The following is a 25,045-nucleotide window of genomic DNA, read 5'->3' on the forward strand; positions in this document are numbered from 1 at the left end:
GAAATACAAGGCATTGTTTACTACTCACAGGGAGTGTTACTCCTTGAAAGAGATCAAAGGCGCCTAGGATGACATCAGGAGCTTGGGCACCAGAGGGTGGGGGGGGTGGTCTCTGGCTCCTAGAAGCCACCAGACTAATTACTGGAAAACTTCAAAAGAGAACTGTAAGCTTTCCTTTCTTTGGCACTTAACACCCACCCACCCCAATTTAACCCTTTCACCTATTCCTCCTTTTAAATACCTACCTACTACAGTTTCCAGTTGGTTGTGACTTGATGAATGGCACGTTGGAAAGCATTTTGGCTTGAAACTGAAAAACCACTAATTTAAAACACATTTCAAGGAGAAGCTGCCACATGGTTTCAACCAAGCAAGGATTTCTTCCTTTTTCCTGTTTCCCTAGCAGCCTTAGGCTAAAATGTTAAATATAGGAGGGTAGCCTTCTCCCTTATATTTCTGCCAGACTACAAGGCCTGTAATTCCCAGCCGGTATGACCAATGGCTATGGAAATCCTGGAAATCATACATCTGGACAGCACCAGGTTGGTGGGGTTGGCTGACTTGGGGATTTATCCTTATTAAATAAATCAGGAGTTTGAGGAAAGAAAATATGTTAAATAACAGTATGGTTAACTGTATTTCAGCCTTATTTATTTATTTCTTCTTTAGCCAACTGAACACTTTAATTCTGTATCAGAGGTGATCTTTCCAAGCAAGGCCAGATCTAATAAAACTGTGCAGAATATAAAATGCACAGTACTAAATAAAATTCCGCGGAATACAAAATGCACAGCTAACAAGAGCAACAGCCAATGAAGCCCCCCCCCCCCGCCCCAAATAAGCGGCATGGAAACATTTCATTACTGAAGGAAAATGCAAGCCACAAATAAGTTATGACAGGAAAGCCAGAGGTTTAGCAGGAGACGATGAGGATGAAATAAACCAGATCGTCGAGAAATGCAGATTCCCTTCAGTTCTGCAGAGGGAAGACTTCCCCTGAAGATTTGCAAAGCGCTTGCCTACGTGCGAAGATAAGGTCTTTGCCCTTTCGACTCTGCCAGCGCAACAAAAGCAGAAGCCAAGGTACCGCGAGCTGCAGGTTCGTGCGCGCGCGGGAAAGAAAAAAAAAGGCGCCCCTGCCTGGCCCCCTGGAGTCTCCCCCACGTCTTCGCGAGGGTCCCACACGCACAGTCTGACCAGCTCCCGCACGAGGCAGACGCCCAGCTGCAAAGGGTCGGGCGCCAGGAAAAGCCACCCAAGAGGTCCCAACAGATCTCAAAGCCAGCCCAGCTGTCATAAAAGGGACACGCTTCCGCTCCCCCAACGCCTCCCCGCGGCTTAACCCCATCCCCAGTCTGTTCTCCCCACCAGCTCCTTCGGGAATCAGGCCCCTTCGCCGAGCATGTGCAGAGAGCCTGAGCCTCCCCGGCAAAAGCAGCTTTGCATCTAGAGTAGCCAAGCTCTCCCCGTCTCGACCCCCCCTCCCCCAACTGACAGGTCTTCCCCCGGGCTTCACCGGGCGGGCCAGCTGGAAGAAGCCGCCGCTCGGGCTGGACCCGCTGGCTTTGCTCCCCGAGCCACCCTCGCCCACCGCTGGCGCTTACGGGTGAGGATCATGTTCCGCCGCTGCCTCGCTGCCCACGACTGTGAGAAGGCCGGCGGCGCCAGCTGCATGCAAGGAGCGCGGTCCGTCCGTCCCCCCAGGATCGCTCGCTCGCTCGCCGGGGCAGCGCCTCAACTCATCGTTCGCTCCCGCGCAACCCAAGCGCTGCGGCTCTCCCGGCGCTCCTCGGAGCTGCGAACCCTTCAGGCGCCAGCCAGGCAAAGGCGGCGCCGGGCCGGCAACGCCATCGCCCCACCTCCTTCGCTCCAGGTTCCTTCCCGTCAAGGAAGCGTCGCAGCCTGCAGGCCCACCCCCGCGGGGCTCTTCAGAGAGGATCCGGGAGGAAAGACAGCGGGCGCCTTGCGCGCGGCGGGCTGCAGACGGGGCTCGCCCTTGCGCCGCACGGTCCCGGCGGAGTAAACGCCAGCGCGACCCGCTCGCTCCGGGCCGTCCTTGCGCGCCCGGAGGAATTCCCACCGCCCTTCCTTCCACTCCTGGAGCCTCGCAGGTGGCCTTCGACGGCGAAGCAGCGCCGGTCCTCTCCGTCGGCCTGACTATTTTCTTCATGGGATTAGCGGCAGCTCCTCCAGCGAGGCCCACGAAGCCGTTTTCCCCAGCCGCATCAGAAGGTGCTGGGAAAGGGCCCTGAATTGGTTGGCCCAGTGCGTGATAGGTAGATGAGGGACGTTTGCTAGCTCAGATCGCAAACCAGCCATGGCCATCTCTTTTTAGTTTAGTGCAGTGTCTCAACCTTGGCAACTTTCAGACATGTGGACTTCAACTCCCATGCTGGCTGGGGAATTCTGGGAGTTGAAATCCACATGTCTGAAAGTTGCCAAGGTTGAGAAACACTGGTTTAACAGGTCATGCACTCAGAATTACTGGATTAATCAGAGATAGGCCTGTTGAACACCCTTCCATACCAACGAGGCCATAATTCAAAGTCAACACTAGACTTAAAAGTGGGTGGGGCTCTCTTTTTCTATCCAGCACCACCTGCATACATTCACACGGTGACTCATGAATGAGAACATGCACATGGTGAACACTACCTCCAGTGTTTTGTTTCATCAGTGTCCCTCTAGGGCAGTGTTTCTCAACGTTAGCAACTTTAAGACGAATGGACTTCAACTCCCAGAATTCCCCAGCCAGCATGGGGAATTCCCCATGGCTGGCTGGGGAATTCTGGGAATTGAAGTCCAGTCGTCTTAAAGTTGCTAAGGTTGGGAAACACTGCTCTAGGGGATCAGGCTGATGGAGAAGATCCCCTTCTGTATTGCTCAGATATTTGTCTTAATCTCAGTCTTTCCCACTTTCTGTGACTCAGAATAATGGCTGAACCAGGCAAAGAGGAAGTTGCGCCATGGGGTATCCTCATTCCTCCAGACACCCCGTGGCAGCATCTCCTGGTGGAGCAATATTCCTGTCCTAGAAGGGATTACAGCTTCATGATGTCACAGACTTGGGTTGGTGAGAACAAGGCAAGAGAAATCAATTCTTGTTCTATACCCAAGTATCTGTCTGTCTGTCTTTCTCTCTGTATATACACACGAGTTATAATGCCCTAATATGTGCTTTATCTGTTCATGATTTTCTCTTCGATGCAATCCTGCTAGTAGTAGCCACACACATAAACAGGCAGAGCTTTGACTGCACTGTCACAGCTGCCATCTTGACTTTTATGACCACACTCTGCAGACATTTCTGCCTCCTGATGTCTAGTGGCAAGGCTGTTGCATGCGTTACATTTAAATATATATGGTTACATTTTACTGTATAAAAATCCAAAAGAGTATTGCTGTCCCCCTGAACACATTTTCCTCCCATTTCTGGGTTAACGTTCAGGCAAATTCTACTAGAAAGAGATTTTAAGAGTCTCATAAAAGTTCTTTGAGAACTGGTTCAAACTGACAATTGCTATTGATTTGTAGTAGCTTAATATCACTGACATCTATAACAGCAGAATAGACATATTGTTCCCCTTGAAATTAAACCTACTTTCCAAATTGGTAATTTGGGTTTTAAAAGTTCATTAGTATCAAAATCAAAACCTAAATCTAGATTATAAAACAACCATATGCATCAGGAATCAAAACACAAAAATAATTATGGCTCTTCTACAATGTCATCCCACAATATTGAATAGGACCTCAAAAGAATGAAGCATTTTACATGAAAATAACTGAAAATAACTAGTTTGTATTGGTTAAAGAGAAGCAAGTTAATGTTAAAAATCCACACCTGAATTTTTGCAGCATGTCTCATTTCAGATTTTTGTTTTTGTAATAGTATGTTGTACCTACAGCCCCACCTCCTTTTTTAGACTTCAGAAGTCTCTTCAACATTGATGCTGATTTCCCACATATTCTTCTGATTCATACTAGAACTTCTGCAGTGAAGATCTGGGATGCCTGGATCTGATTCATAAAGAAAACTTTTTTTTTTGGTTTAGCTGAATACTTTCAGCGTAACTCAGCTTTTAGGGATTTGCCGGTGCTAATCTGACATGTAAAGTGGAAGAAGGCATACCACCCTGTTCAAGTGAAGCAAATTTTATTCATCCCAACATGCCATCTTACTCAGATGGACTGTAACCCATTTGTTTAAACTGAAGAAATTGCAGCGCCATTCTCACTGTAATTCTCCCAACAGCTGAGTTTGCAATATTAGTCACAGCATCACTGTGTTCTTAAAACTGATTTCCCTAAGACCATGTAGTGTTAGTGATGAGAGAGCCCCACTTGGTATGATTCACATGTGGCTCAGAATTTGTAAGCTTCCTTAGAAAAGTTTGCCTTGTTCTCAACAGGGTTCTCCTGTTCATGATGCTGGCATATATGTACCGAGGGTGCCATTATATGGACATTACTGTGCTCTGGTAATTGTAGTTTCAGTCCTTACACAGAAGGTAGTAAATCTAGATGGTGTCCTCTATTTTCTAACTGCTGCCTAATACAGAATAAGACATGTGAAAACTTTTTTATACAGATACTAGATCTGGACTGCAAAAATCCAGATGTCTAGTAGATAGCAGCAAGAAGGCAAAACTTTCTCTGCTTCTACCCAGCAGTTGTCCAGATTTTTGCACCTGGATCTGGTAGTTGCATATTTTCATTGGTCCTAAAAGCAAAGCAGTGGACTTTGAAGAAGCAGGATAGAAGGAGTATTGATGGTTTTGAACTTTGGTGTTGGAGAAGTCTCCTGAGAATACCATGGACAGCGAAGAAAACAAACAAGTGGATCATCAAACAATTCAACTCAGAGTTCTTACTCAAGGCACAGATGACCAGGCTCAAATTATCCTACTCTGGACACATTATGGAAAGACCTAGCTCTCTGGAGAAGGCTCTAATGCTGTGGAAGATGGAAGAGAAGAGGAGAACAACTAGTATCAAGGTGGACAGACTCAGTTTCAGTAGCAATGAGTGCACCATTGGAAGACCTGGTTAGGGACAGATCATCATAGAGAAAATCTATGTGGTTGCTAAAAGCCAACACTAACTTGATGGCAGATAATCAAAAGTGGAGCAAAGCGAAGTGAATAGACTGCATGTCTGCATTCTTGTTCTTCATGTCAGGCTGGACACAAACTTGAGAAATGTATGGGGAAGCTAAGCATTAGAAGTGGACAGATTCATACACTGATCCAGGTAACTGTGAACATACAGTATGTTCTATATACGTGGTTATCATAATCTGGAGCCTTTTCAGTCTTAGTACCCACCCTTAGTACCAACTTACAATGTGAGATTCACTCCTAACTCTATGCGCATTATTTGGAAACAAGCTCCAGTGAACTTATGAACTAACATTGCACACAACATACAATGAATTATACATTTAAAATGTTTATTTCTTATTAAATGTACAGTATTTGTACATCACTTCCATTGTCTGCTATACAGCTATTCAATTAGTAAATCATAGGAAACTTTCTCTGTATGCTTGCCACTTTCTCAAATCACTTCTCTCTCTTTCAGCAACCTGGTTTCTGTCAAATGTACATTTTTCCACACTGACTTACAACTGTCCATACTCACTGAGATGAATAAAGTAGGAAATCCCCCAAATTTAGTTGCCCAGACTTTCTTTCAGTCTAGTTCAGTTGTTAATGATGGTTTTTTGTCGCTTACTCATCTGGGTCTCTTTCATCTTTCTCACATCTGTCCATCCTGAAATTTTGTCCAGGAAAATTTCTTTCCTGCCTGTATTCTAAGCAGTGAGGGTATATACTGTAAATATACAGTATAATAAAAGTTTGGATAAGAAACAAGCATAAATTCAGATTCATTTGTTGGAAGAAAAGCCACAGATATATCAGTTTTACTCAAAGGGATAATTTACACAGCTACTAATTGGGGGGCTTATTTCAAATCTTTAATAACTATATTTTATCACCATAGATAAACAATTGAGGTGATGGTTGTTGACACTCAACCACAAACTATTTGTAGTATATGTTATACCTGGAACAATATTTCCCCCTTATAATTGGCAAAAGTGGTAGCCTCATTGCCAGCCACTAGAAGCAAAGATTATGCAATGCATCCTTAGTGACAAAGTTAAACACTGAGAAAAAAAAAGTATGTCTCAAATCTCAGTAGTCCATTTGCCTCTGTATATTTTCTGAATTAAAGACAGGAAGAAAACTAGGGGATTAATTGATTGACACACACTTATTTGAAAGTAGGTCCTCTGGAATTCAGAAGGAGTTAGGCAGCATTATTATGGTTGGTCACACTGTCAGCCAGATGTTTAGTCTGGATTTGGCATTTTTATCCACCTATTGAGTCCTCCCAAGGACCTGGGATAGGCAGATGTTGTTGTTTGATGGTGTTAAAGGTATCGTCGCAAGATGTAAGCTGTTCCAAGTAAAGCTGCCTTTTGCAATTGACTGACGGTGGTTCTTTCAATTTCAAGTGGTGCTCCAGATGTTTTGGGATTGCACCTAAGGTGCCTATTACTATTGGTACTCTCTTTGCTTTCTGTTGGCCTAGTCGTTCTCCTTCTATTTGCAGGCCTTTATATTTTGTGATTTTCTCCAATTCTTTCTCTTCTATTCTGCTGTCTCCAGGTATTGCAGTGTCCGCTAACCAGACTTTTTTGTCTTTCTTATCAACAGTTGTTAAGTCTGGGGTGTTGTGTGGCAGCTGCTTATCTGTTTGAATTCTAAAGTCCCAGAGCATTTTAGTTTCTTCATTTTCTATTACTTTGTGTGTTTTGTGGTCCCACCAGTTCTTGCTTGCAGGCAAATGGTATTTCTTGCAGATATTCCAATGCACCGTTGTTGCTACTTTGTTATGCCGTTGTTTGTAGTCAGTCTGTGCGATGTTCTTGCAGCAGCTAACTAGATGGTCCACTGTTTCTTCAGCTTCTTTGCAGAGGCATCATCATTATTATTATTACTGTTGTTGTTGTTGTAGTTTAGAGTTAGATTCAGAGTCAAAGTCTGGTGAGAACTTAATAATTCAAGTCTTAACCAAGGACCTAAGAATGATTAAGGTAACATCTGAGAACATAGGTAGTTCCAAGCAGGGTATTTTTTTTTTTTTTTTGTAAAATTAGGTGGTTCAAATCTGATAAATTCAAAATTTCCAAATATCAAGGGAGTCCTTTAGGTAACGCTCCAAGGGCTCCAATCACAATTGCAGATTTCTTTTTCCATAAGCGTTCAACTTTGATCTGCAAGTCCTGGTATTTTGTAATTTTTTCTGATTGCTTTTCCTCAATCCTAGCATTACCCAGTATAGCAACATATTATTTTAAGAGAGATATATTAAAAAAAATTCTTTAAAGTAGGTCTTGGGCAATGCTCTAGCCCAAAGGTGGTACACAGCATGTAAATGTTAGAATTTTATTCCAACCTGCTTCATATTTTTAGGTACCTCCAAAAGTATATTTTGTGAAGGGCAGAACCTTAAACAATGCATTTCTTTCCATAGGTACAATCTTGTCCTTAGGACTAGATTTAGGAAAAACCGTTCTGCATGTTTGGGACAATACTTAATAATTCAAGTCTTAACCAAGGACCTGAGAATGATTAAGGTAACATCTGAGAACATAGGTAGTTCCAAGCAGGGTATTTTTTTTTTTTTTTTTTGGTAAAATTAGGTTGTTCAAATCTGATAAATTCAAAATTTCCAAATATCAAGCTGCGCTGATTTAGCACGAGAGAGAGAACCCCCTTGCTCCTGCAGCAGTTTTTTCCTTCCCAATTCTTTAAATGATGGTTGGGGGACCTGTGGACTTCCAGATATTGGTCCTCAGCTACCCCCATCCCAGACCACTGGTCATGCTGCCTAAACCTGATGGCAATTGAAATTCACCACTGTCCACACGGCTACAGCCTTGCTCTGTAAGTGGGGGAGAGGCTCTTAAGATACATGCTAAGTTTTCCCTATTTCTGCATTATGGCTTGATGTGTATTATTGTGCAATCTGAACAAGCCATTTTCTGACAAAAAGCAGTTCTTATTGCATCTGTGCTGGAAGGTTGGAAGTTACATTGTTGTTCCTGGAAACCCCTACATAGCTCCAGATCATTAATTTGCTTTAATAGTCAACAAGAGAATGGAAGAGAACGCTTGTCTTTTCATGGATTACTGACTCTGCCAATTACCTCTGTCATGTTTTTACCAGTTTAGCTATATTTGCTTGTCTTTAACAGATACTCTTTGCATAGTTGAAGCTTATGGTTTAGCTGGCCCATGGGAGAAAAAAATTCCCAAGAGTCTAAGTAGTGCCCTAACATAATATTTGCTATGCAGTCTTAATTCTTAATGAGAGATGTTGGGTACCAGAGCTGATAGCATTATATTTCAGTAGAAAGGCAAGGATTTTTTTTTTTTTTTTGGTGCCTTCAAGTCAGTGTTGATTCCTGGCAACTGCCTGGGCAAGTCCCTGCAGTTTTCTTGGGAAGATTTTCAGAAGTGGTTTCCCTTTGCTTCCTTCCTAGGGCTGAGAGAGAATGACTGGCCCAAGATCACCCAGCTGGCTTTACGCTTAAGGTGGGACTAGAACTCACTGTCTCCTGGTTTCCAGCTTGATGCCTTAACCACTACACCAGACTGGCTCTCAGAAAGGCAAGTTTTAATAGTTATATATATTAATTGCAGACTGGTTGTTAGTCTACAACCTCTCTCTTCATAGGGTTTCATCTTAGAAGAGATTCACATGGCTATTTGTGAAGCAGAGATGAATCAAAATTTGAGGGGAAAGTCATATATAGATCAGTTCTGTGGAAGCACAAACAATGAAAACAAATGCAATTTTCTACTTCTGTAACCTGTGATACAACTTCCATTGGTCATTTTTAAATTTTATCTTAATTTTTTAAAGATGGATTAACTAATTGCCCTGTGCAAAACCTCAAATGGGTATTTTGCTTTAGTTACACCTTTGACAAAGTGCTTCTTTGAATCTGTCCTGCCAAGTGAAGTGCCAACTTCACTTCTGGACACAGCTAATAAAGATGCCATTCTGTGTTGAACTGGACTCTTTGCTTTATGTTCAAAAGTCTTCTGCTCATGGGTACATCGAAGCCATTTCCATCAAAGTGAAGTGGCCTGGCAAAGAAAAGCTCTCTATGTCTGTGCATCAACTAGAAGTGTTGAGGCGGAGTGTCTCACTATTCTGTGCTGTTGTGTCACTTTGCTTCAGCAATTTAAGTTTAGGAGGCTCTTTGATGGGAAATAGTTTGCATACCTTGCCCTGTTGAATACTTTGTAGACCAGCTTTTGAATTGTGATATCTGTAGTATTTTAGAGCACGTTTGATTATTTATTCTAGGTTTTATTTTGCGTAAGAAATGAACATGCAGCATTTATACGACTGAAACTAACGTATGCTCTAAGCTTCTTTTTTCTGATGCAAATTGTCTGATCTCTGTATCAGCAGTGTTATAGATCTTTATTTTTTTCGCATTATCTCAGTTCTTGGAGACATCTAGCCTGCCTTGTGTGCACTTCAGCTCTAGCACAACCACAGTAAATTTCAGAGTCACCAAAACTTCCCATTTTTAGATTACCAAAAAATCATCTTTCAAGAGTTGTCTCTTTAGAATGAGAATATTTTAAAAGCTGCAGTAGCAGCACTGTTACCTTTGTTCTGAGCGTGAACAGAACTGTGAATCAAGACACTTTTTCTTTTGTATTCAAGGATTTTAATATTATTAAGCGAAAGTCACAGGCCAGCCCATGAAAGAAAGTTAATGATCATATACTGATTTGTAGGTCATGCCTATTGACAGAAGGAAGATCCCTTCAAAGGGCTATAGTGGTATGTTTAATAGAGTCAGAAAGTTCAGGATGGATGGCAGAATATTTATGAAAGTGCCCTATAGGCACATTTATTCACTTCAAGGTATAGCCTTGTGTTTTCAGTAGCACTTGCAGGATGGGAAATTGATAATAAGGACTGCATTGTGTCCTCTTTTCCCTTTAGGGTCCAAGCGCTCCCCACTGCTAGACCCGTACTTTTAATCAGTGCATCTTTTAAACACAGGCTTTAGAGAAGTGGCAATTGGTAATAGATCTGATGACTCACTGACACTGATGTGGAGTTGTGAAATATATTAATCCCTTTCCATGAATATAGAATAAATATCTTCTAAGCACAAAGTGTGCTAGATTACAAGCATGTCTTATGAGTTGCCAGGCTTCGAGCTACGCTGCTTGGTTGGGTTAGGCTGTGCCTCTGCAGAGGAACAGTGTGGTTTAAATACTCAGAATTTATCTTCCTCAATTGTTTAATATAATTCATTTGATAGCACAAATGTAGATGTGGAAGATAAGTAGAAAGAACTTTATATAGAAGCAAGCAGTAGGTTTTGCTTCAAAAATTTAGCAGTGGTAGTGGTGATTATTAACATCACATACTATTTTTCTTCCATAAGTTCAAAGCATCTCTTCTGTGTTCCTGTCCCTCCATCTGATCCTCACAGCAGTTGAGGAGAATCTGAGAGAATCTGAGAGGCGTTGAGTGGTTGAAAATTGCCTGATCTCCATCAGCATTTGAACCTGAGTCTCCCCAGTTTTAGACTAACTAAAGTGACAGATTGAAGATCAGAAGGCAAAGAGGCACCAAAGTGAGTAAGATGTCTAAGATATATAAAGGTACTTCTAATCACTGTTGGACATGTGAAAACCATGAAGGGACATTTTATCATGCATGGTGGACTTGTGAAAAAATGAAAAGATACTGGATAGAAATACATATAGTGATGCAGAAAGTTTTAAAAATTAACATTCGGATGAAACCAGAACTTTTCTTATTAGGACTTATGGACGCTCAGCTAGAAAAGGCTCATGGATGATTGTTTTTATAGATGGTAACTGCAGCAAGGGTACTATATGCACAAAGATGGAAGACTACAGAAACACCAATAAAATCTTTGTAAAATCTTCTTTTAATAAACATTATTTACAAAGTGAATAATTTTTTTGCTCACTTATAAATGTACTTGAGAACTGCCTAACACCCGATGATCAGGTCTGATGAACATCAGTTAAGTAAGACTGGGGAAGCTACAGTCTCTACCTACTCTCTGTTTGAGGACACCTTATGGTTGCTGGCCTAACTTCACCATTAAAATCCAAATTAAATAGTGCATAGTCTATCACAAGTAACCTGCATTAACACTGCATATTGAACTGTGACAGATGCCCTTATTGTATAGATCCTTTGTCTTCATCTTCTAGAATCTCTACTAGGGCTCTGGCTGCTTTGACTTTTGACTTCTAAACAGACTTACTGTATATTTTTCTCTAATATGTGTGGGTATAAGGAACCTTTTGGGAATTAGACATTGAATTGTATAATCACACTTGTGCTATTCCAGTCACTAATCCCAGTTGAAGACTGCAGTGTGAACAAAATCCTGTTAAGTTTACCCACATTTAGTGCAATTTCCTCATAAATATTAGTGAAAAGTTTGTAGGTTCTAAGAGTTTATTGTTTTTTTGGTGAGCAGTTATGAAGTGTTTTGCCTATAAAGTACTTTTGTATTGGCTTTCTTAATTGCCTTAATATTTGGGGTGTGGAGAGACAGAAATTAATTGCTGATTTGCAAAATGTCTGGAAACTGCTTTAACTGATAGACACTTAAAAGTCAAACTTCACTTTGTGCATATTAGGCTTTTTTAAAATATAATTTTATTGAATAATTTTTTAACAAAGTAAAAACCATAAAAGAAAATAAAGATAATAAAGAAAAATAGTAAATAGTGAAAAGAGAAAAAGAAAAGAAAAGAAAAAGAAAGGAAAAGAAAGATTATAAAGTACTGGCTTCCAATCTTCTTGACAGCAGTTATAAATACATTTATATTTTGCCCTTTCTAAAGTTACATCATAATTTCATTCTTTCCATAAGCTACCTTTTCTGATCTTCAAATCCATAAATCGCAAGTCCATTTTTTTCTTTTTTCAGCAAAAAAATCCATAAGGGGTTTCCAGTCACTGATAAATGTATTTGTTGATCTTTCTAATCAAACAAGTTAATTTTGCCATCTCTGCTAGTTCTGTCATCTTCATTTATGCATATTAATAATCCATATTTTAGCACTTTACTAAGGTTCAATGAATTGGCTGGGAGAATGAATGGATCCTTCTTTATCAATATTGTATTATATTGTAGTATTATACAAATACTACAGCAACTGTTTTTCATTTAAATGTTACCACGATAGGAAATTGATCCATCTCTTTCAGGGTGTCTTATTTTACCTTGAAGAGGGCAGTACTTAGAAAACAAATTTTTCAATGAGAAAGCAATTTCCATATAGAAAATTAGCAGGTAGCAATTTTGCTCTTTGTGGGAGAACAGTCTGATCTGAAAAATGCTGCATCTCATCGTGAGATACAGCCAGTCTTCTGCAAGGTGTTAGCTTTCATCATTCCTATGACAGTTGTGTTACTAAATCACAGTTGATTCAGGAAACAGTTGATTCAGGAAACAAGCCATTGCTTCTCCTAGTTTTTTTCCTTTGGGTCCTTTTCTCCATTTCTTTCACTGAGGATGAGAAATAGACAAGAAAGCAGATAGAGAGGAATTGCCTCACTTCCCAATATAAAGATAAATGGCCAATTTCTAGGTTACAATCTGGCAACCCTACAAAAGGACAAATTTTGGCTAAGTTATGTCGATTATGAAAAAGGCAGAGCATTTCATGACGGGAATCCTGCAATAATGCTGTTAAAAGCTTACATTTGTAAGCTGTGCTAGGATTCATTTGGAGTAATACAACCTAGCTATTCACCAAGGCATTCAGCATCCAATGTCAATCTCCACCCTAACTGAATTTATTGCAGATCCAGGATTCTGAGCAGCTACAATATCTAAGGTATTGCTAGTAATCACGGAAGTTCCCATTCAGTTGTTTTCTTTTTTTCTTGATGGACGACCCAATGCTTTGTAGTCCAATGATTTCTTTATTCATTAAGCTTATTTCCTTTGGAGGAAATAGGAATAAGTATCACCTGGCTTAGCTGGCCAATTATAGGAAAGGCTGCTGCTCGTTTGTAGCCCCCAGGGTGAAACTGTAGGATAGAGGAAATCATTTTAAACCGATAACTCAATAAAGCACAATCACTATGGTAATTGGAACACGGTCCCTTTTGTAGCTACTTTCATCACAGTTCTAAACAAAGTTTTTTTTTTTTTTTTAGTGCTTTATTACATTGGGGAGAATGAGGTATAATATATAAAATTAGTTCTTGGATTCGAAGGGATGACATACCATTAGGACAAATAGGCCAAGGAAACAGCAACTCAGAGAGATGCTTGAGATATTTAATGCATATGAATTCAGATGTGAATGAACTTGATTTGCACTTACTGGATCCATAAACGAATTGGAACTTAGTTTGCCCCTGGCTTTTACATTTCTTCAATGCAGTTCTCAGCTAAAAATGAGTGTATATAAATCTAAAATGTTACATTGATAGAAAGGCTTCAGAAATGCTCTCTTTCGTGTGGAATACCATTCCTAATTTTGGTGGAGCAAATTAATAAGAAACAGAATAGGAAAGAATTGTGGATCAATGTGCATAAAAGTGATACAAATCCAAATCAACGGATTAATCTATTTCTACCATATATGGCTTTCCCTTCTGAACCAGGAGCATGAGTATCAATGCATGTTCCTGGTAGAATGTCAGCATTTGTGAAGATTGTGGTAGTACAGTGTTTAAGATATTCCAGCCAGATAATCTGAGAATTGGGCCATAAATGTATATACAGTTTAGTCTGGTTCTTTAAGCCCACCCACATCCAAAATCAAACCTTTGTGTTCATTCTTTCGCATTTCTAAAATTAAGTCCTCTCCTAAGTGTTGCAACTGAAGCAAAGAAATGAACAGTGAAGAGGACTGACCAAATATTCACTGCATGCTACAATAGAGTTTCTAAAAAGAATCCACATGTGACATGGAAATACTGGAGTCAAAGCTGCAAGGATAAGACTCATGAGAGAGACCTGCCTCCTGAATGTGAACTGGGTCTTAACATGGATCCTACATGAAGACCTTCTAACTTGGATCATGCCAGTGAAGTTCATATGAGTTTACATGTGTGTATGATGGTTTATATAGAAGGATCTTGAACAACATAGTACTTTTCAGATGAGCTGGACTTCAACTCCCATAATTGCATTGACTTGGCCATGTGTATGCCAGAGGCATAGGCAAATAAGCCTGAGGCTTATTTTGTTCCTTGTTATCCTCACTTCCTGACATCTGCTTTAGTGTATGAATCAAGCCCGTCTTTTTACAGTGACTATGCCCTTCCATTATTGCTTTTTGGAAAAATAGAAGCCCTCCTCCATGACTTGAAATTTCCCTGACAGCTGTTCTAAGCACAAATATACAGGAGATAACCACAGTGGGCTGCTTTGTGCCAGAATGAGAAAAAAAAAATAAGAATGGAAGGGACAAGTTAATATTTACTTCTTTTTTTTTAACTACTCCATCAGAGACAAAACAGGAACACATTCAGAAACAAGGCTGAAAACATCTGTGCAGCAGGGCTGAATAAGATTTATCAAGGTTTTCCCATATTTATTTTGTATATATATATTTATTAGATTTATATTCTACTTTTCTTTGACAGGCTCAAGGTGGCCTATATAGCATTCCCACCTTCAGTTTTATCCACACAGTGACTATCCAGTATGAACTTTCACTCCTCCTGTAACTGCAGCATGAATACTGTGGCTTGTTTTACCTGCTGTATACAATCTTTACTTTAAAACCAATGCATTCACCCAGCTATGCAGGCACATACATGTTATTATGGGACTTGTAGTTTTTAACCAAGGCTAAATTCAAGTATAATCTACAAAAGCAGCGTCAGGGCCTGCTTCTCCTCCAATTGTAGCTCTATATTGCAACATGTGTTTATGTCATAAACACAAACTACAAAACACATTCTTTTAAATTTTACCAGCCTCCCCCACAATTATAACACATGATGCCTTTACACTCTTAGAACTAAACAGGTATCACATTACTTGCTTGGGAGCAAGAAGATTATATGGGAGCCCCCTTTGAGCTTCTAAACACTTGAAAGATCAGCACCTGTGTGATGATCTTGCCTTGATATGGATTATTCAGTTAGTACAAAGACTCTGCAGAGCCCATATAGAGAGGGATATGGTGTACTGAGTGTAGGAATTCTTCAATGAATCTGGGGCCAGTTGCATTTTCAAAGAGAGGGACCTGTAAAGTTGTGTATGCAACTGAATTGTCTTCTCCTTAGTCAGATCATGTCCAATATATTCTTAACACAACATATTAACTTCTCCCAGTTGTCTTTTAAAAGACAGTTCGATATAGTGGTTAGGGTGCTGGGCTAGAAGCCAGGAAAGTTCTAGGCCTCTCTCAGGCATGAAAGTCAGCTGGGTGTCTTTGGGCCAGTTCCTCTGTCAGCCACCCTATCTCACTGGGCTGTTGTGAGGAAAATAGGAAGCAGGAATATTATATATGTGTGCCACCTTGAGTTGACCAAAAATTTATCTGGCAGGCAACTACCAAGGAAGTAGTGAGGCAGCTGAAGCAAAGTCATGTCAATAGGGCTAAAAGTCCCTGTCTTGCTGCTAATTATGTGAAGGACTTCCTTAAATACCTGGAGATCAGACGGTGCAAGCTGGTAGGTCAGATTATGTCCCTGTGTTGGAAGTTCTTTATTCTTAGTGTAGGCCAATGATACTGAAAACATTTTACAGTGCAATTTGATATGATCCAAAAAAGACCAGGAAGAATGAAGAGACCCCAGAGAGCAAAAACTGAGGGTAGTTTGAAAATTTGCTTAATCAATTTAAAAGAAGCACAGGTCCTTGCTTAAGGTCACTGAACAGACAATTATCCATGGTCAGTTGATGCTGACAGCTCTCCTATATCACTGTATGAAAACCAAATGTCCCTTTCTGAAATGAGATATTTTTTCTTTGCAATAAATTTCTTCCTGTTTCTTACAGAAGCCATTGGGGATGGATAAGAAAAAAAGTTATATAGTTTTTGTTGACAGATCTTCTGTCCACCCACTACTAACATCTTCAAAAAACAATACAGTCCCAATTGAGATCTGATTTCTAGACAGGAAGTATAAACAATGACTTGAAAGGTATGTATGTAGACGCTGATTTACTGGTACCTCTTTAGAATCTGTCATGCATGCCACATTGACCTCACAAACTTAATTACTGTAAGCTAGAAGAGAAAGAACATATGCCTCCCAGCCCATTGACATGGACATCAAAGGCCATGTTAAGAAAGAATAAGCAAATCAACTGGAGAAAAGGGATCTCACACCTGGAGAGCAATATAGAGCTGGAATATATTGAAGCATAGGGTTCCTGGAGAGAAATTTTTTATTCTTCATCTTTGACTTTTTCATAGAGGAAAAAAAAAGCCCACTCAGTGGCACAGTATTTGCTTTGCACACATTATAAGCGTACAGGCACAAGATAGCAGGGCTAGGAAGGCGTAATCTGAGTAACGAAATGTGATTGGATGCTTTAAATTTTGCCCGTCACCAACTTTTTAAAATAATTGCATTTTACAAAACTTAGGAAGCATGAAACAACACTTAAGAAAGTATTTTCAGCATTTTATCCATCTCATTACAATAACAATCCCCAACATGATGGCCTCCAGACATGTAGTTATATGAAATGTAGTCCAGTGCATGTTAAAGTTGGGGAAGAGTGGTCTAGAACAAAGTAGCCCACCAAATAAAAGTGTGCCTAAATCTTCCTCAATTTAAATTTAAATGGTTTACAATTAAATATTAACAATTACTGTTTAACTGGCTTTAAAGAGAATACAACAATTACCCTATTCAAATATTTCAGGGATGGTCGCTAGTTACGATGTGTTTGTCTCTGCGTGAAATAGTTTGGAATAGACAATGCTGTGACTTTGCTGTGATCTCCCTTGTAGCATTCTTGAAAGTTTACTGACGCTACGAGCCACATTTCTTCCAGTACATTTTTTTTTCCTGTAGGGAAAGGAAGGAAAGCTGATTTCTTATCCTCTGGGCAGCTATTTTTGTTATTTTGTTCCTGCTTGATAATGCCAGGAATCAAAGTACTCATCTTGAGAACAGTGAGGCTTTTCATCATGGCCTTTTATCCTTGCATGGCAAGTCACCATGTCAGCTGAGAAATGAATTTCTAATAAACCCTGGCTTGGAATCAGTGACTTCCCTCAAAAAAGGCTTGCACAGTGCCCAGTTTTCTGTGGAGCGTATAACACTGAACAGTGTTTTCTATCTGAACATCTCTAACCTCAGTGAACCTTAAAGTGGAATGCTGACATGGAAGCTCAGTGGCCTTCAAAAATACTAACCCAGCCATGGGGATCCATTTTTTTCTATATACCTCAAAGTATAAGACAATTCTATTATTGCTACAAGCTGTGCGCAAACTGAAAATTCATGCATGCTTTAAAAGCCTCCCAGGGCCCCTCCCAAAATTGCCACCAAAGAAAGATTTTTAATGTGACAGTGGGGGAAAAAAAATGAATAGATGGAATAAGATAGGGTTGTGCAAATCCCATGGAAGAGGTGTTTGGGAATGTGTGGCCCCACCTTCATATCTTTAAAAGTAGCTGTGTCTTTTTTCAGGCTGGTGGACCTGCTTTGGAATCAGCTGCTGGCCACCTCGAAACAAAGCGACACTATGTGCACCTACGTGGAGCAGCCAGAGGAGACAAGAAAAATACACGACTGCTTTAATGATGTGAAAAGAGGTGCTTCATGTGGGCTGCTCTGCTTTCCAAAGCATTTGTTTCAAAGGACTTGCACAGTCCAAAATAATCATATTAACTGTACCTGTTTAATTTAATTTGGGTTAAATATAAATGAAAATTAAATCACATCTGAAATTTAATATGGACCGAAATCCTTATACCATCTGCGTGGTATAACAATGGTATGCAACTAACATAACCGACGTGCCACTTTCACAAAATTTTCTGAAGATTTTTTAAAATTGTGAAACCAATGATTGCTTGAAGCCTTGTACAGTATACAGAGTTAGAAAACATGTGACTAAATAATTAAAAGAAGGGGAAGAGGGAATCATGACCTACAAGCTGAACTGAGCTGTACTGGGAAATTAGGTTTGCAAACTATGTTTCTTCAAATTGCTTTAAAACTGTACTTTAACCTGATAGAGCTTGCAAGCCAGAAGTGGGCAGCTAGGGCTTTCCATCTAATTTCAGGGGACCATCAGCTTAATTTCAGAAGCCATCTGCAGATTATTAATTTAGATTTCTGGTAAGAGCTATCCTGTCCATGCCATTCAAGCTCAGGGGTTTGCTTTCAGTATCAGATTATTTCCAAAGAATACAATTCTCAAGGGAAGAAAGCTTATGTATCCTTGCTGTGAGGCATGGTGGACTCAAATGCTGGATTTTGAGCAGGGAACTTTTCATGGTGTTTCCCTGCTCACTGGAGGGATTTTGCCCACGTTTTCTGCCCCATAAAGTACCTGTAGTCAATATTTACCAACACTTACTCCCTTCTTCTACCATAGGGTAAGGCAGGAAGCGGCTTCTATCATGGGGTGGTGGTGGTGGTGGTGGAAAGTAATACAACCAAGCAGTAATTCCCACACAATATTTAGCTACACAAATTAGCAAAGCAAACAAACAACCCCATCCTTTCAAATAAATAAATAAATAAACAATTGTTATCTAGCGCTTCAGATAAATATTTTCTTGGTCCTTATTATACTAGTTTTCAAAATGTGATAATGTACCTGCAGACTACAACTTGTACACCTTTTGCCTCCTAAAACTCATTCCTGAGTTGCATCTCAGGACCAGACCAATGGTTCTGTGACGCTGGCTCAGGAAATGGTGTTGAGATAGTAAATTCCATTGAAGTCAGTGGGGTTTGTTTCCAAATCATATTTTAAAGACCTTGGGGTTGCCGATAATTTTTATGTTTTTCCAGGAACATTATGTTTTAAAGAAACCAAACAATTAGATGTTCCTAGGACAGCTAAATAAAGTTCTCAAGCCCAATGATGCTTCTTTTTTAAGGTAAACATGAGTCAGGTTTCTGACCACTGGAAAAAAAGAGTGTAAAGTCATAGAGTTTTTTTTTCCTGGATTAAGCCTGGTTAATTATACCCACAGGATTTAGCAAGGAAAACTCTACAGATTATTTTTAAACTGAAGGTTCACCCCCTTATAATGGTAGATACAATGGTAGTTCTATTGTTCCTGTTATGAAACTACAACTGACATGCTACACAAATTGATCATTATGCTGTATTCAATAGATGCACTGTCAAAACTGAACAGCCAATTGGGAAAGTGAGTGAAATGGAAACAAAGAAACCTCAAAGGAAAAGCCAAGACATTGGACCTTTTGTCTTTTGTTCATAGATGGAAATCATCTGACTCCAACCAACTCTGATAAGCTTATTCTTAGATCTCCTTTTCCAATAGTTAGAGATAAACATATTGATGCAATGTTTTCCATTTCAAAGTTCATTCAGCAATATCACACATGGATCCATATAAATGAAATCACTGACACCAAAGCAAACATGTACAAGCTGCACCCAGAAAAGGATTAGCTCTCACTCAGGTATTTTGAAAGGGGGAAAAATGCAAGCTATATGTGCCATTACACTTAATAATTGAGATACTATGGTGGTATTTTGTATTGACAACTCATCTCTGAGCATGAAGATTCAAGGGTCAAACTTTTAGGTGTGCCTTTTCCTAGTGATGAAAAAATACTGGAATTGAATGGTATTTTGTAATCCTTGTTTATTACAGTGTTGAGTACAGGAAAGGAAGGAAGGAAGGAAGGAAGGAAGGAAGGAAGGAAGGAAGGAAGGAAGGAAGGAAGGAAGGACATCTTAAAAGCAACTACATACTTTCCTGCCAGCTTGCAAAATTCAGATTTCTTTTCCTTTGATCAAACATTTGCAAAAGTATTCCTTTCAGTGTTCACCAAAGGTTTGGGACACTTCCAGACACTGTACCAATGAATAGCCACAAGACTATTAAGCCTACATCAACAAATAAAAAAAATTATGGAGTATGATGGGTATGTATGTTCTATTACCCATTTATTTTTAATCTAACGTTTAAGTGGCACTAAAGCATTGTTTTGAGGAGTTATATAGAGTTCCATTACTAAAACTCATTTCTCTTTTTCTGTAAGGAAATCTCAAATATGCACTGCAAGAAAGGAATTCTAAGAATATTTCTGATCTATAAGAGTTCTTCAAGAAAGAGTAGGAAAAATGGCAAACAAGCAACAACAAAAACCTAAAACAGAACAGAACAGAATAGAATGACTCTCAGCTGGCTGGAAGCTGTTATATTTTGGCGAAGGAGTTGTTACAAAATACTGAATGAAAGGGTGTCCAAACTTCTGCACCTGCCATATTCACTGTTTTCTCGCTCTGAATCTGTAAATAATTACCAACTATGTATTTATATTTGGGGAACAATGTTGTATTTAACTTTGGACCTGTTAATTTCTGTTCACGTATGGATTCATTGAAACATACAATTAACTTAGGGTGCTTAACTGATTACACACAACTGTTTGGATAACAGTCAGGATGCTTTGTGATCCAAAGTCACCATCACAAAGAGGTATTTCTAAAAGAGCTCTCCCCACTGTGTAATTGCAGAGAAAGTCTTTTCATCTTCCAAGGCTCTACTAAACATTCATTTCTCTGTTAAATCCAGTACTCTTTGGAAGAACAAGCAAATGGAAATAACTAGGGCAATGGCGAAGAATTTGTGGCCTTCAGAATTTCTTGAAATATAACATTCAGCACGGTCAATGGTAAAAGCAGTTGAGAGCATTTGGAGAGGTGGGCATAATGTTCATCTCTGGATGGAGCACTATTTCACTCAAGAAACAGGAAAGAATCGCAAATCCTGTATAGGGCTGCACTGATGAATCAAATGTATGCCAAGGCCATCAGCAATACTCGGTCAGACTGGTCCGAAGGGGCGTGTTATTCTTTCATTTAAGCTAAAAGATTTAAGCCATGAAAAGAGATGGTTCAGAAATGTCTGATTAATACATCTGTAGTACACAAATAAATGTATCAAGCAAACTATTTGTCTCCATGGTTAAAAAGTGGCTCCCTCAAGCTTTTAATAAATATTTTGTCAGTAGGGAACCTGGGTGGAATTGCAAGAGTTACATGCTGGAGATTGCTATATACAATTCATTACAAAAAAAATCATATTCGTTACCCCTTCTTATATTTGATGAAAGAAAATAAACATCCACAACCAATAAAACCTTATAATATTTTATTTGTAGAAACTAGCAAGTTTTGTTTGGCCTTTTCACTTTTAACAAGATGGCAAACCTTAAAAAAACTCAAATTCAAAGAAGTTCATTTCTGGGTTTCATTAAAACCTGGCCTCTCTGCTATGGTATCAGAAGGGCAGACCAAGAAAATGAAGGTTCCTCAGCAGACTTCTACTTTTGATTAATCCAAAATACTATAAAAGGTCCTCCGTCTTATAGAACTACATTTTTTTTCCAGTTGGCTTAACACCTGGAAGCAAGATGCAGATGAAATTAAAGAAAAACAAATCAAACTGAAATGAACGTTTTTGAACTCTAAAGTAAAGACTTGGTTGGTTCACTCAGAGTTCAGCTTAATTTCTTCACAGGGAGAGCTGTAAAATAATCCTGTACACAAAGCAGTAGAAGTCTGTTGATTTCTCCACAGAAATATGAAGCTCCCCCCCCCCCCCCCAATTTCAGGGTTTATTTGGTTTAATGAGACAGGAGTTTCCCAGAACAAAAAAGGAGAAAGCTACTGGAATTTTTATTGAAGGACATTATATAAGATGAGTGGGCATATTATTTTAAAGTGTAGTGTAGTGATTAAGGCACCAGACTAGAAACCAGGACTCCATGAGTCCTAGTCTCACCTTGGGCATAAAACCAGCTGGATGACTTTGGGCCAGTCACTCTCTCAGCCCAAGGAAGCAGGCCATGGCAAACCACTTCTGAAAATCTTGCCAAGAAAACTGCAGGGACTAGTTCAGGCAGTCACCAGGAGTCAACATCAAAGCCATGCACATGTTCTTGTACCCACCGACCCACCCCTTTAAAGCTCTTAACTAGGTGAACATGTGACAGAGGCCCTTCTGAAGATGTTTCTGCTGCTGGAAACTCAGCAATTGGTACAAGGGAAAGGGCTGTGCTTTCCACCCTTCCCACTCTCCCAGGATTTAGGAAGATAATAAAAACACAATTATTTTGCTAATGTTTAAATTGTTAATTATTATAATGAATGGTTTTAATCTTGATTTTGATTATATACATACTGTATGCATTTTATATTTTGTACTTTTTATTGTAAATTGCCCTGAGTTTTGGAATAAATAAGTGGGGTGTATGTTCAATATTAAATAAGTAATAAATACATGCCACAAACAACTATTAGAAATACTACAAAAATCTTCATAAATTCCTATGTTAAGAATTAATGTTAGTCTCCTAGGGACCAACATGAATCTTTGGTTTTATTGTGGCATTTATTATCTAAGAGAATACAAAGATACTCTTATTTTTATTTCTAAGGCGGCCAAGTATTAGCCTTAAAATGTTGCCAAGTTGTAATTGCTTATGGAGTATGTGCTTATGCTTTGATCGTAAAGGCAAGGATTAAATAAAGTTTGCCAAGAAAGATAACTCATTTGTCCACCTAGGCTACAGTCTTAACTGGCTTCTGGATTAGGCTAGGCAAATGAGAGTTGTCACTAACATTATACCGACTGATGCCATGACATTTGTATGTTAAATGTTGATCAGTTTGCACTCCTGAGGCTTGTAGAAGAATGGGCTCCCTGGACTGTTTGTATTGTTGGAAATATTTATTGTGATTATCATCAAAATATTTATTTCAGAGAAAAACTTAATGGAAGTTTTTAAAAACTCACATAACTTCTTGCCAACATGTAAATGATACTCTGCATATGTAAGGGTATAGTTTCACATATTTCCAGTTATTTATATATATTTTTTCAATGAACAATCTACTCAAAAATATGATAAAGGCTGATGCAATAGTTTTCTAGCTGACAAAATGAAAATATCTTATTTGAATGAGTGGGAGAAAAATGTTTCTGATATCTCTGCAAGAGACTCCAATAATCTGCAGTTACAAAAAAGCATACAATTTTCAGGTATGAAATCATAAGCTATGTATTTTCAAAAAGGCTATTCTTGCTCTCAGTTTTTTTTAACATGGAGAACTGTGTATAATTTGCAGAGATAATCAAAATTTTGTTGATTATTGTTTTCATTGTCATAATGAGAACTTTTCAAACAATAATACAACCCTCAAAATTGTCTTGAGTTCATTTTATAACTAGGAAAGACAGCAGGAAAGGCAGGTGCAGGATTCTGATTCTCGTTTAATGAATCCATTGGATACTATGAGATATTCCTTGTTCTCTTGTTAAAGGCAATTTATGATGAGGCTTTCCAACAATGATATAAGGCATATCTTGATGATTTTAAAAGCAAAGCCCATCCCTTCATAGCATACTTGAATAATGAAAACAACACTCCAAAATTATGTAAATATTTACAAATGGTATTGGATGATATTTAGACACTTAAGTTCAATTTAAGGTTAGGAGAAAAGCAGGGTTTCTGGAGGAAGAAATGGTGGACTGATGACTGTGGCGAAGAACAAAAAGCCAGTGAGTAGACTGGCTCTTTGAACCTCTCTGGATAAAGGAGAGGACCAGAGATCACCCATGAGTGCTCCAGACAGTTGTTCCTTGTGAGAAGACTACAAGTCAGAGGTCTCCAGTGGGTTTAGAGTTCTGGGAGATGAAGGAATAGCCATCTTGCTCAAACTGTGGTTGATGTCTTTAAAAGGACACCAAGTTTGCGTACTTCCTTTTCTAATCACATTTGGAAATTGCTTATTAACTACTTTTCAGCTATTAGAAACCTTTGGAGCAACAAGTCTGAAAACACTGGGGGAATCTGCCTTCAATCCTTAATGAAAGAAAAACTTAACCACAAGCTTAAGAACTAAAAAAAAAAATTTTTTTGAAACAAAGCAAAAGGTTGATTAAAACTTGATTTTAGAAAGCTACAAATGGACTAAGGGTCCAGATAAATTTGAAATAATATTTTGGAATTAATTATAAAGAATCCTTTATAATTAATAAAGGAAAAGACTTTTGTTTTGAATTTTTTTTTAAAAAAACATAAGATTTTAAAAATTGGACACGAGAGGGAACTAAAGATTTCAATTAAAGGAGAAGAACACATAAACTTGACTAACAGTTACCAAATGTGGAGTCCTTGGTGCTCTCTGAGCTTGGTTGTTTGCTTGCAGAAGTTTTATTACTGACTAGGTAACATATCAGTGCTAGTAAGTGTGGGGTTTGCTCCCTGTTTATATACACTAGCACTGATGATGTTACCTAGTTGGGTAATGAAATGTCTGCAAGCAAACAACCAAGCTCAGAGAGGACCAAGGACTCCATAGTTCAACCCTGAGCTACATATATTCTGCTCACCTCTGCCTACTTATATGCCTTATCCCTACATTATTTCTCCAGAGGAAGAAAAAACAAATAGAAATTGGAGAAAAGAATAACTGAGATAGATACATGAAGGGATCTTGTGCTCACCTCTGCCTACTTATAAAAGGAAACATTTTTCTCTTTCTTTTGTTCTGCTTTTCAGTTTTTTCACTTGTGTTTTTTGGCTTTCCATTTTTTTCACTTGTTGCATTGTAAGAAAGAAGGGGGAAAGAAATGGTATGACTATTTACGTTCTTGTTCTCAGTTACTGCACTTCCAGCTAACCATACCATCCTCTAGGATGCTTCAGTTCATTCTCACTGTGTTTTTCCCCCCAACAAATTTCATCCATCCATTTTACTTTGCTTGTACACAGCCCATGCCTTGGATTT

The 25,045-nt window shown here is 39.1% G+C and overlaps 1 protein-coding gene and 1 long non-coding RNA gene across 8 annotated transcripts in view; one reads left to right on the forward strand and one right to left on the reverse strand.

Moving 5' to 3' along the window:
• The window catches only part of DLC1 (DLC1 Rho GTPase activating protein), a 266,008-nt gene that overhangs the window by 58,104 nt on the left and 182,859 nt on the right, over nt 1-25,045 (reverse strand). The window contains exon 1 of one of the 2 annotated variants that reach the window (XM_007421121.4): nt 1,605-1,847. The exons of the other annotated variant lie outside the window; for it this stretch is intronic. Within the exon in view, the coding sequence (XP_007421183.2) occupies nt 1,605-1,674 (70 nt within the window). The 5' untranslated portion in view covers nt 1,675-1,847. Of the gene's footprint in view, nt 1-1,604; nt 1,848-25,045 lie in introns of those variants that run through there. 2 annotated transcript variants of the gene reach the window in all.
• Nucleotides 849-22,948, forward strand: LOC112541199 (uncharacterized). 6 transcript variants are annotated; one of them, XR_015794165.1, is made up of 7 exons: nt 849-1,099; nt 8,558-8,684; nt 10,496-10,687; nt 16,073-16,218; nt 17,722-17,846; nt 19,893-20,166; nt 20,284-22,948. It is a non-coding gene; the product is annotated as an uncharacterized LOC112541199 (long non-coding RNA). The 6 variants fall into 6 exon arrangements; XR_015794164.1 differs by having other exon boundaries at nt 851-1,099; nt 19,893-22,948; XR_015794167.1 differs by lacking the exons at nt 19,893-20,166; nt 20,284-22,948 and having other exon boundaries at nt 854-1,083; nt 17,722-19,885.

The sequence above is a fragment of the Python bivittatus genome, unplaced genomic scaffold (genome assembly GCF_059951505.1).
Source record: "Python bivittatus isolate LINGU-HERP-01145 unplaced genomic scaffold, Pbiv_v1 ctg000070_np1212, whole genome shotgun sequence".
NCBI lineage: Eukaryota > Metazoa > Chordata > Lepidosauria > Squamata > Pythonidae > Python > Python bivittatus.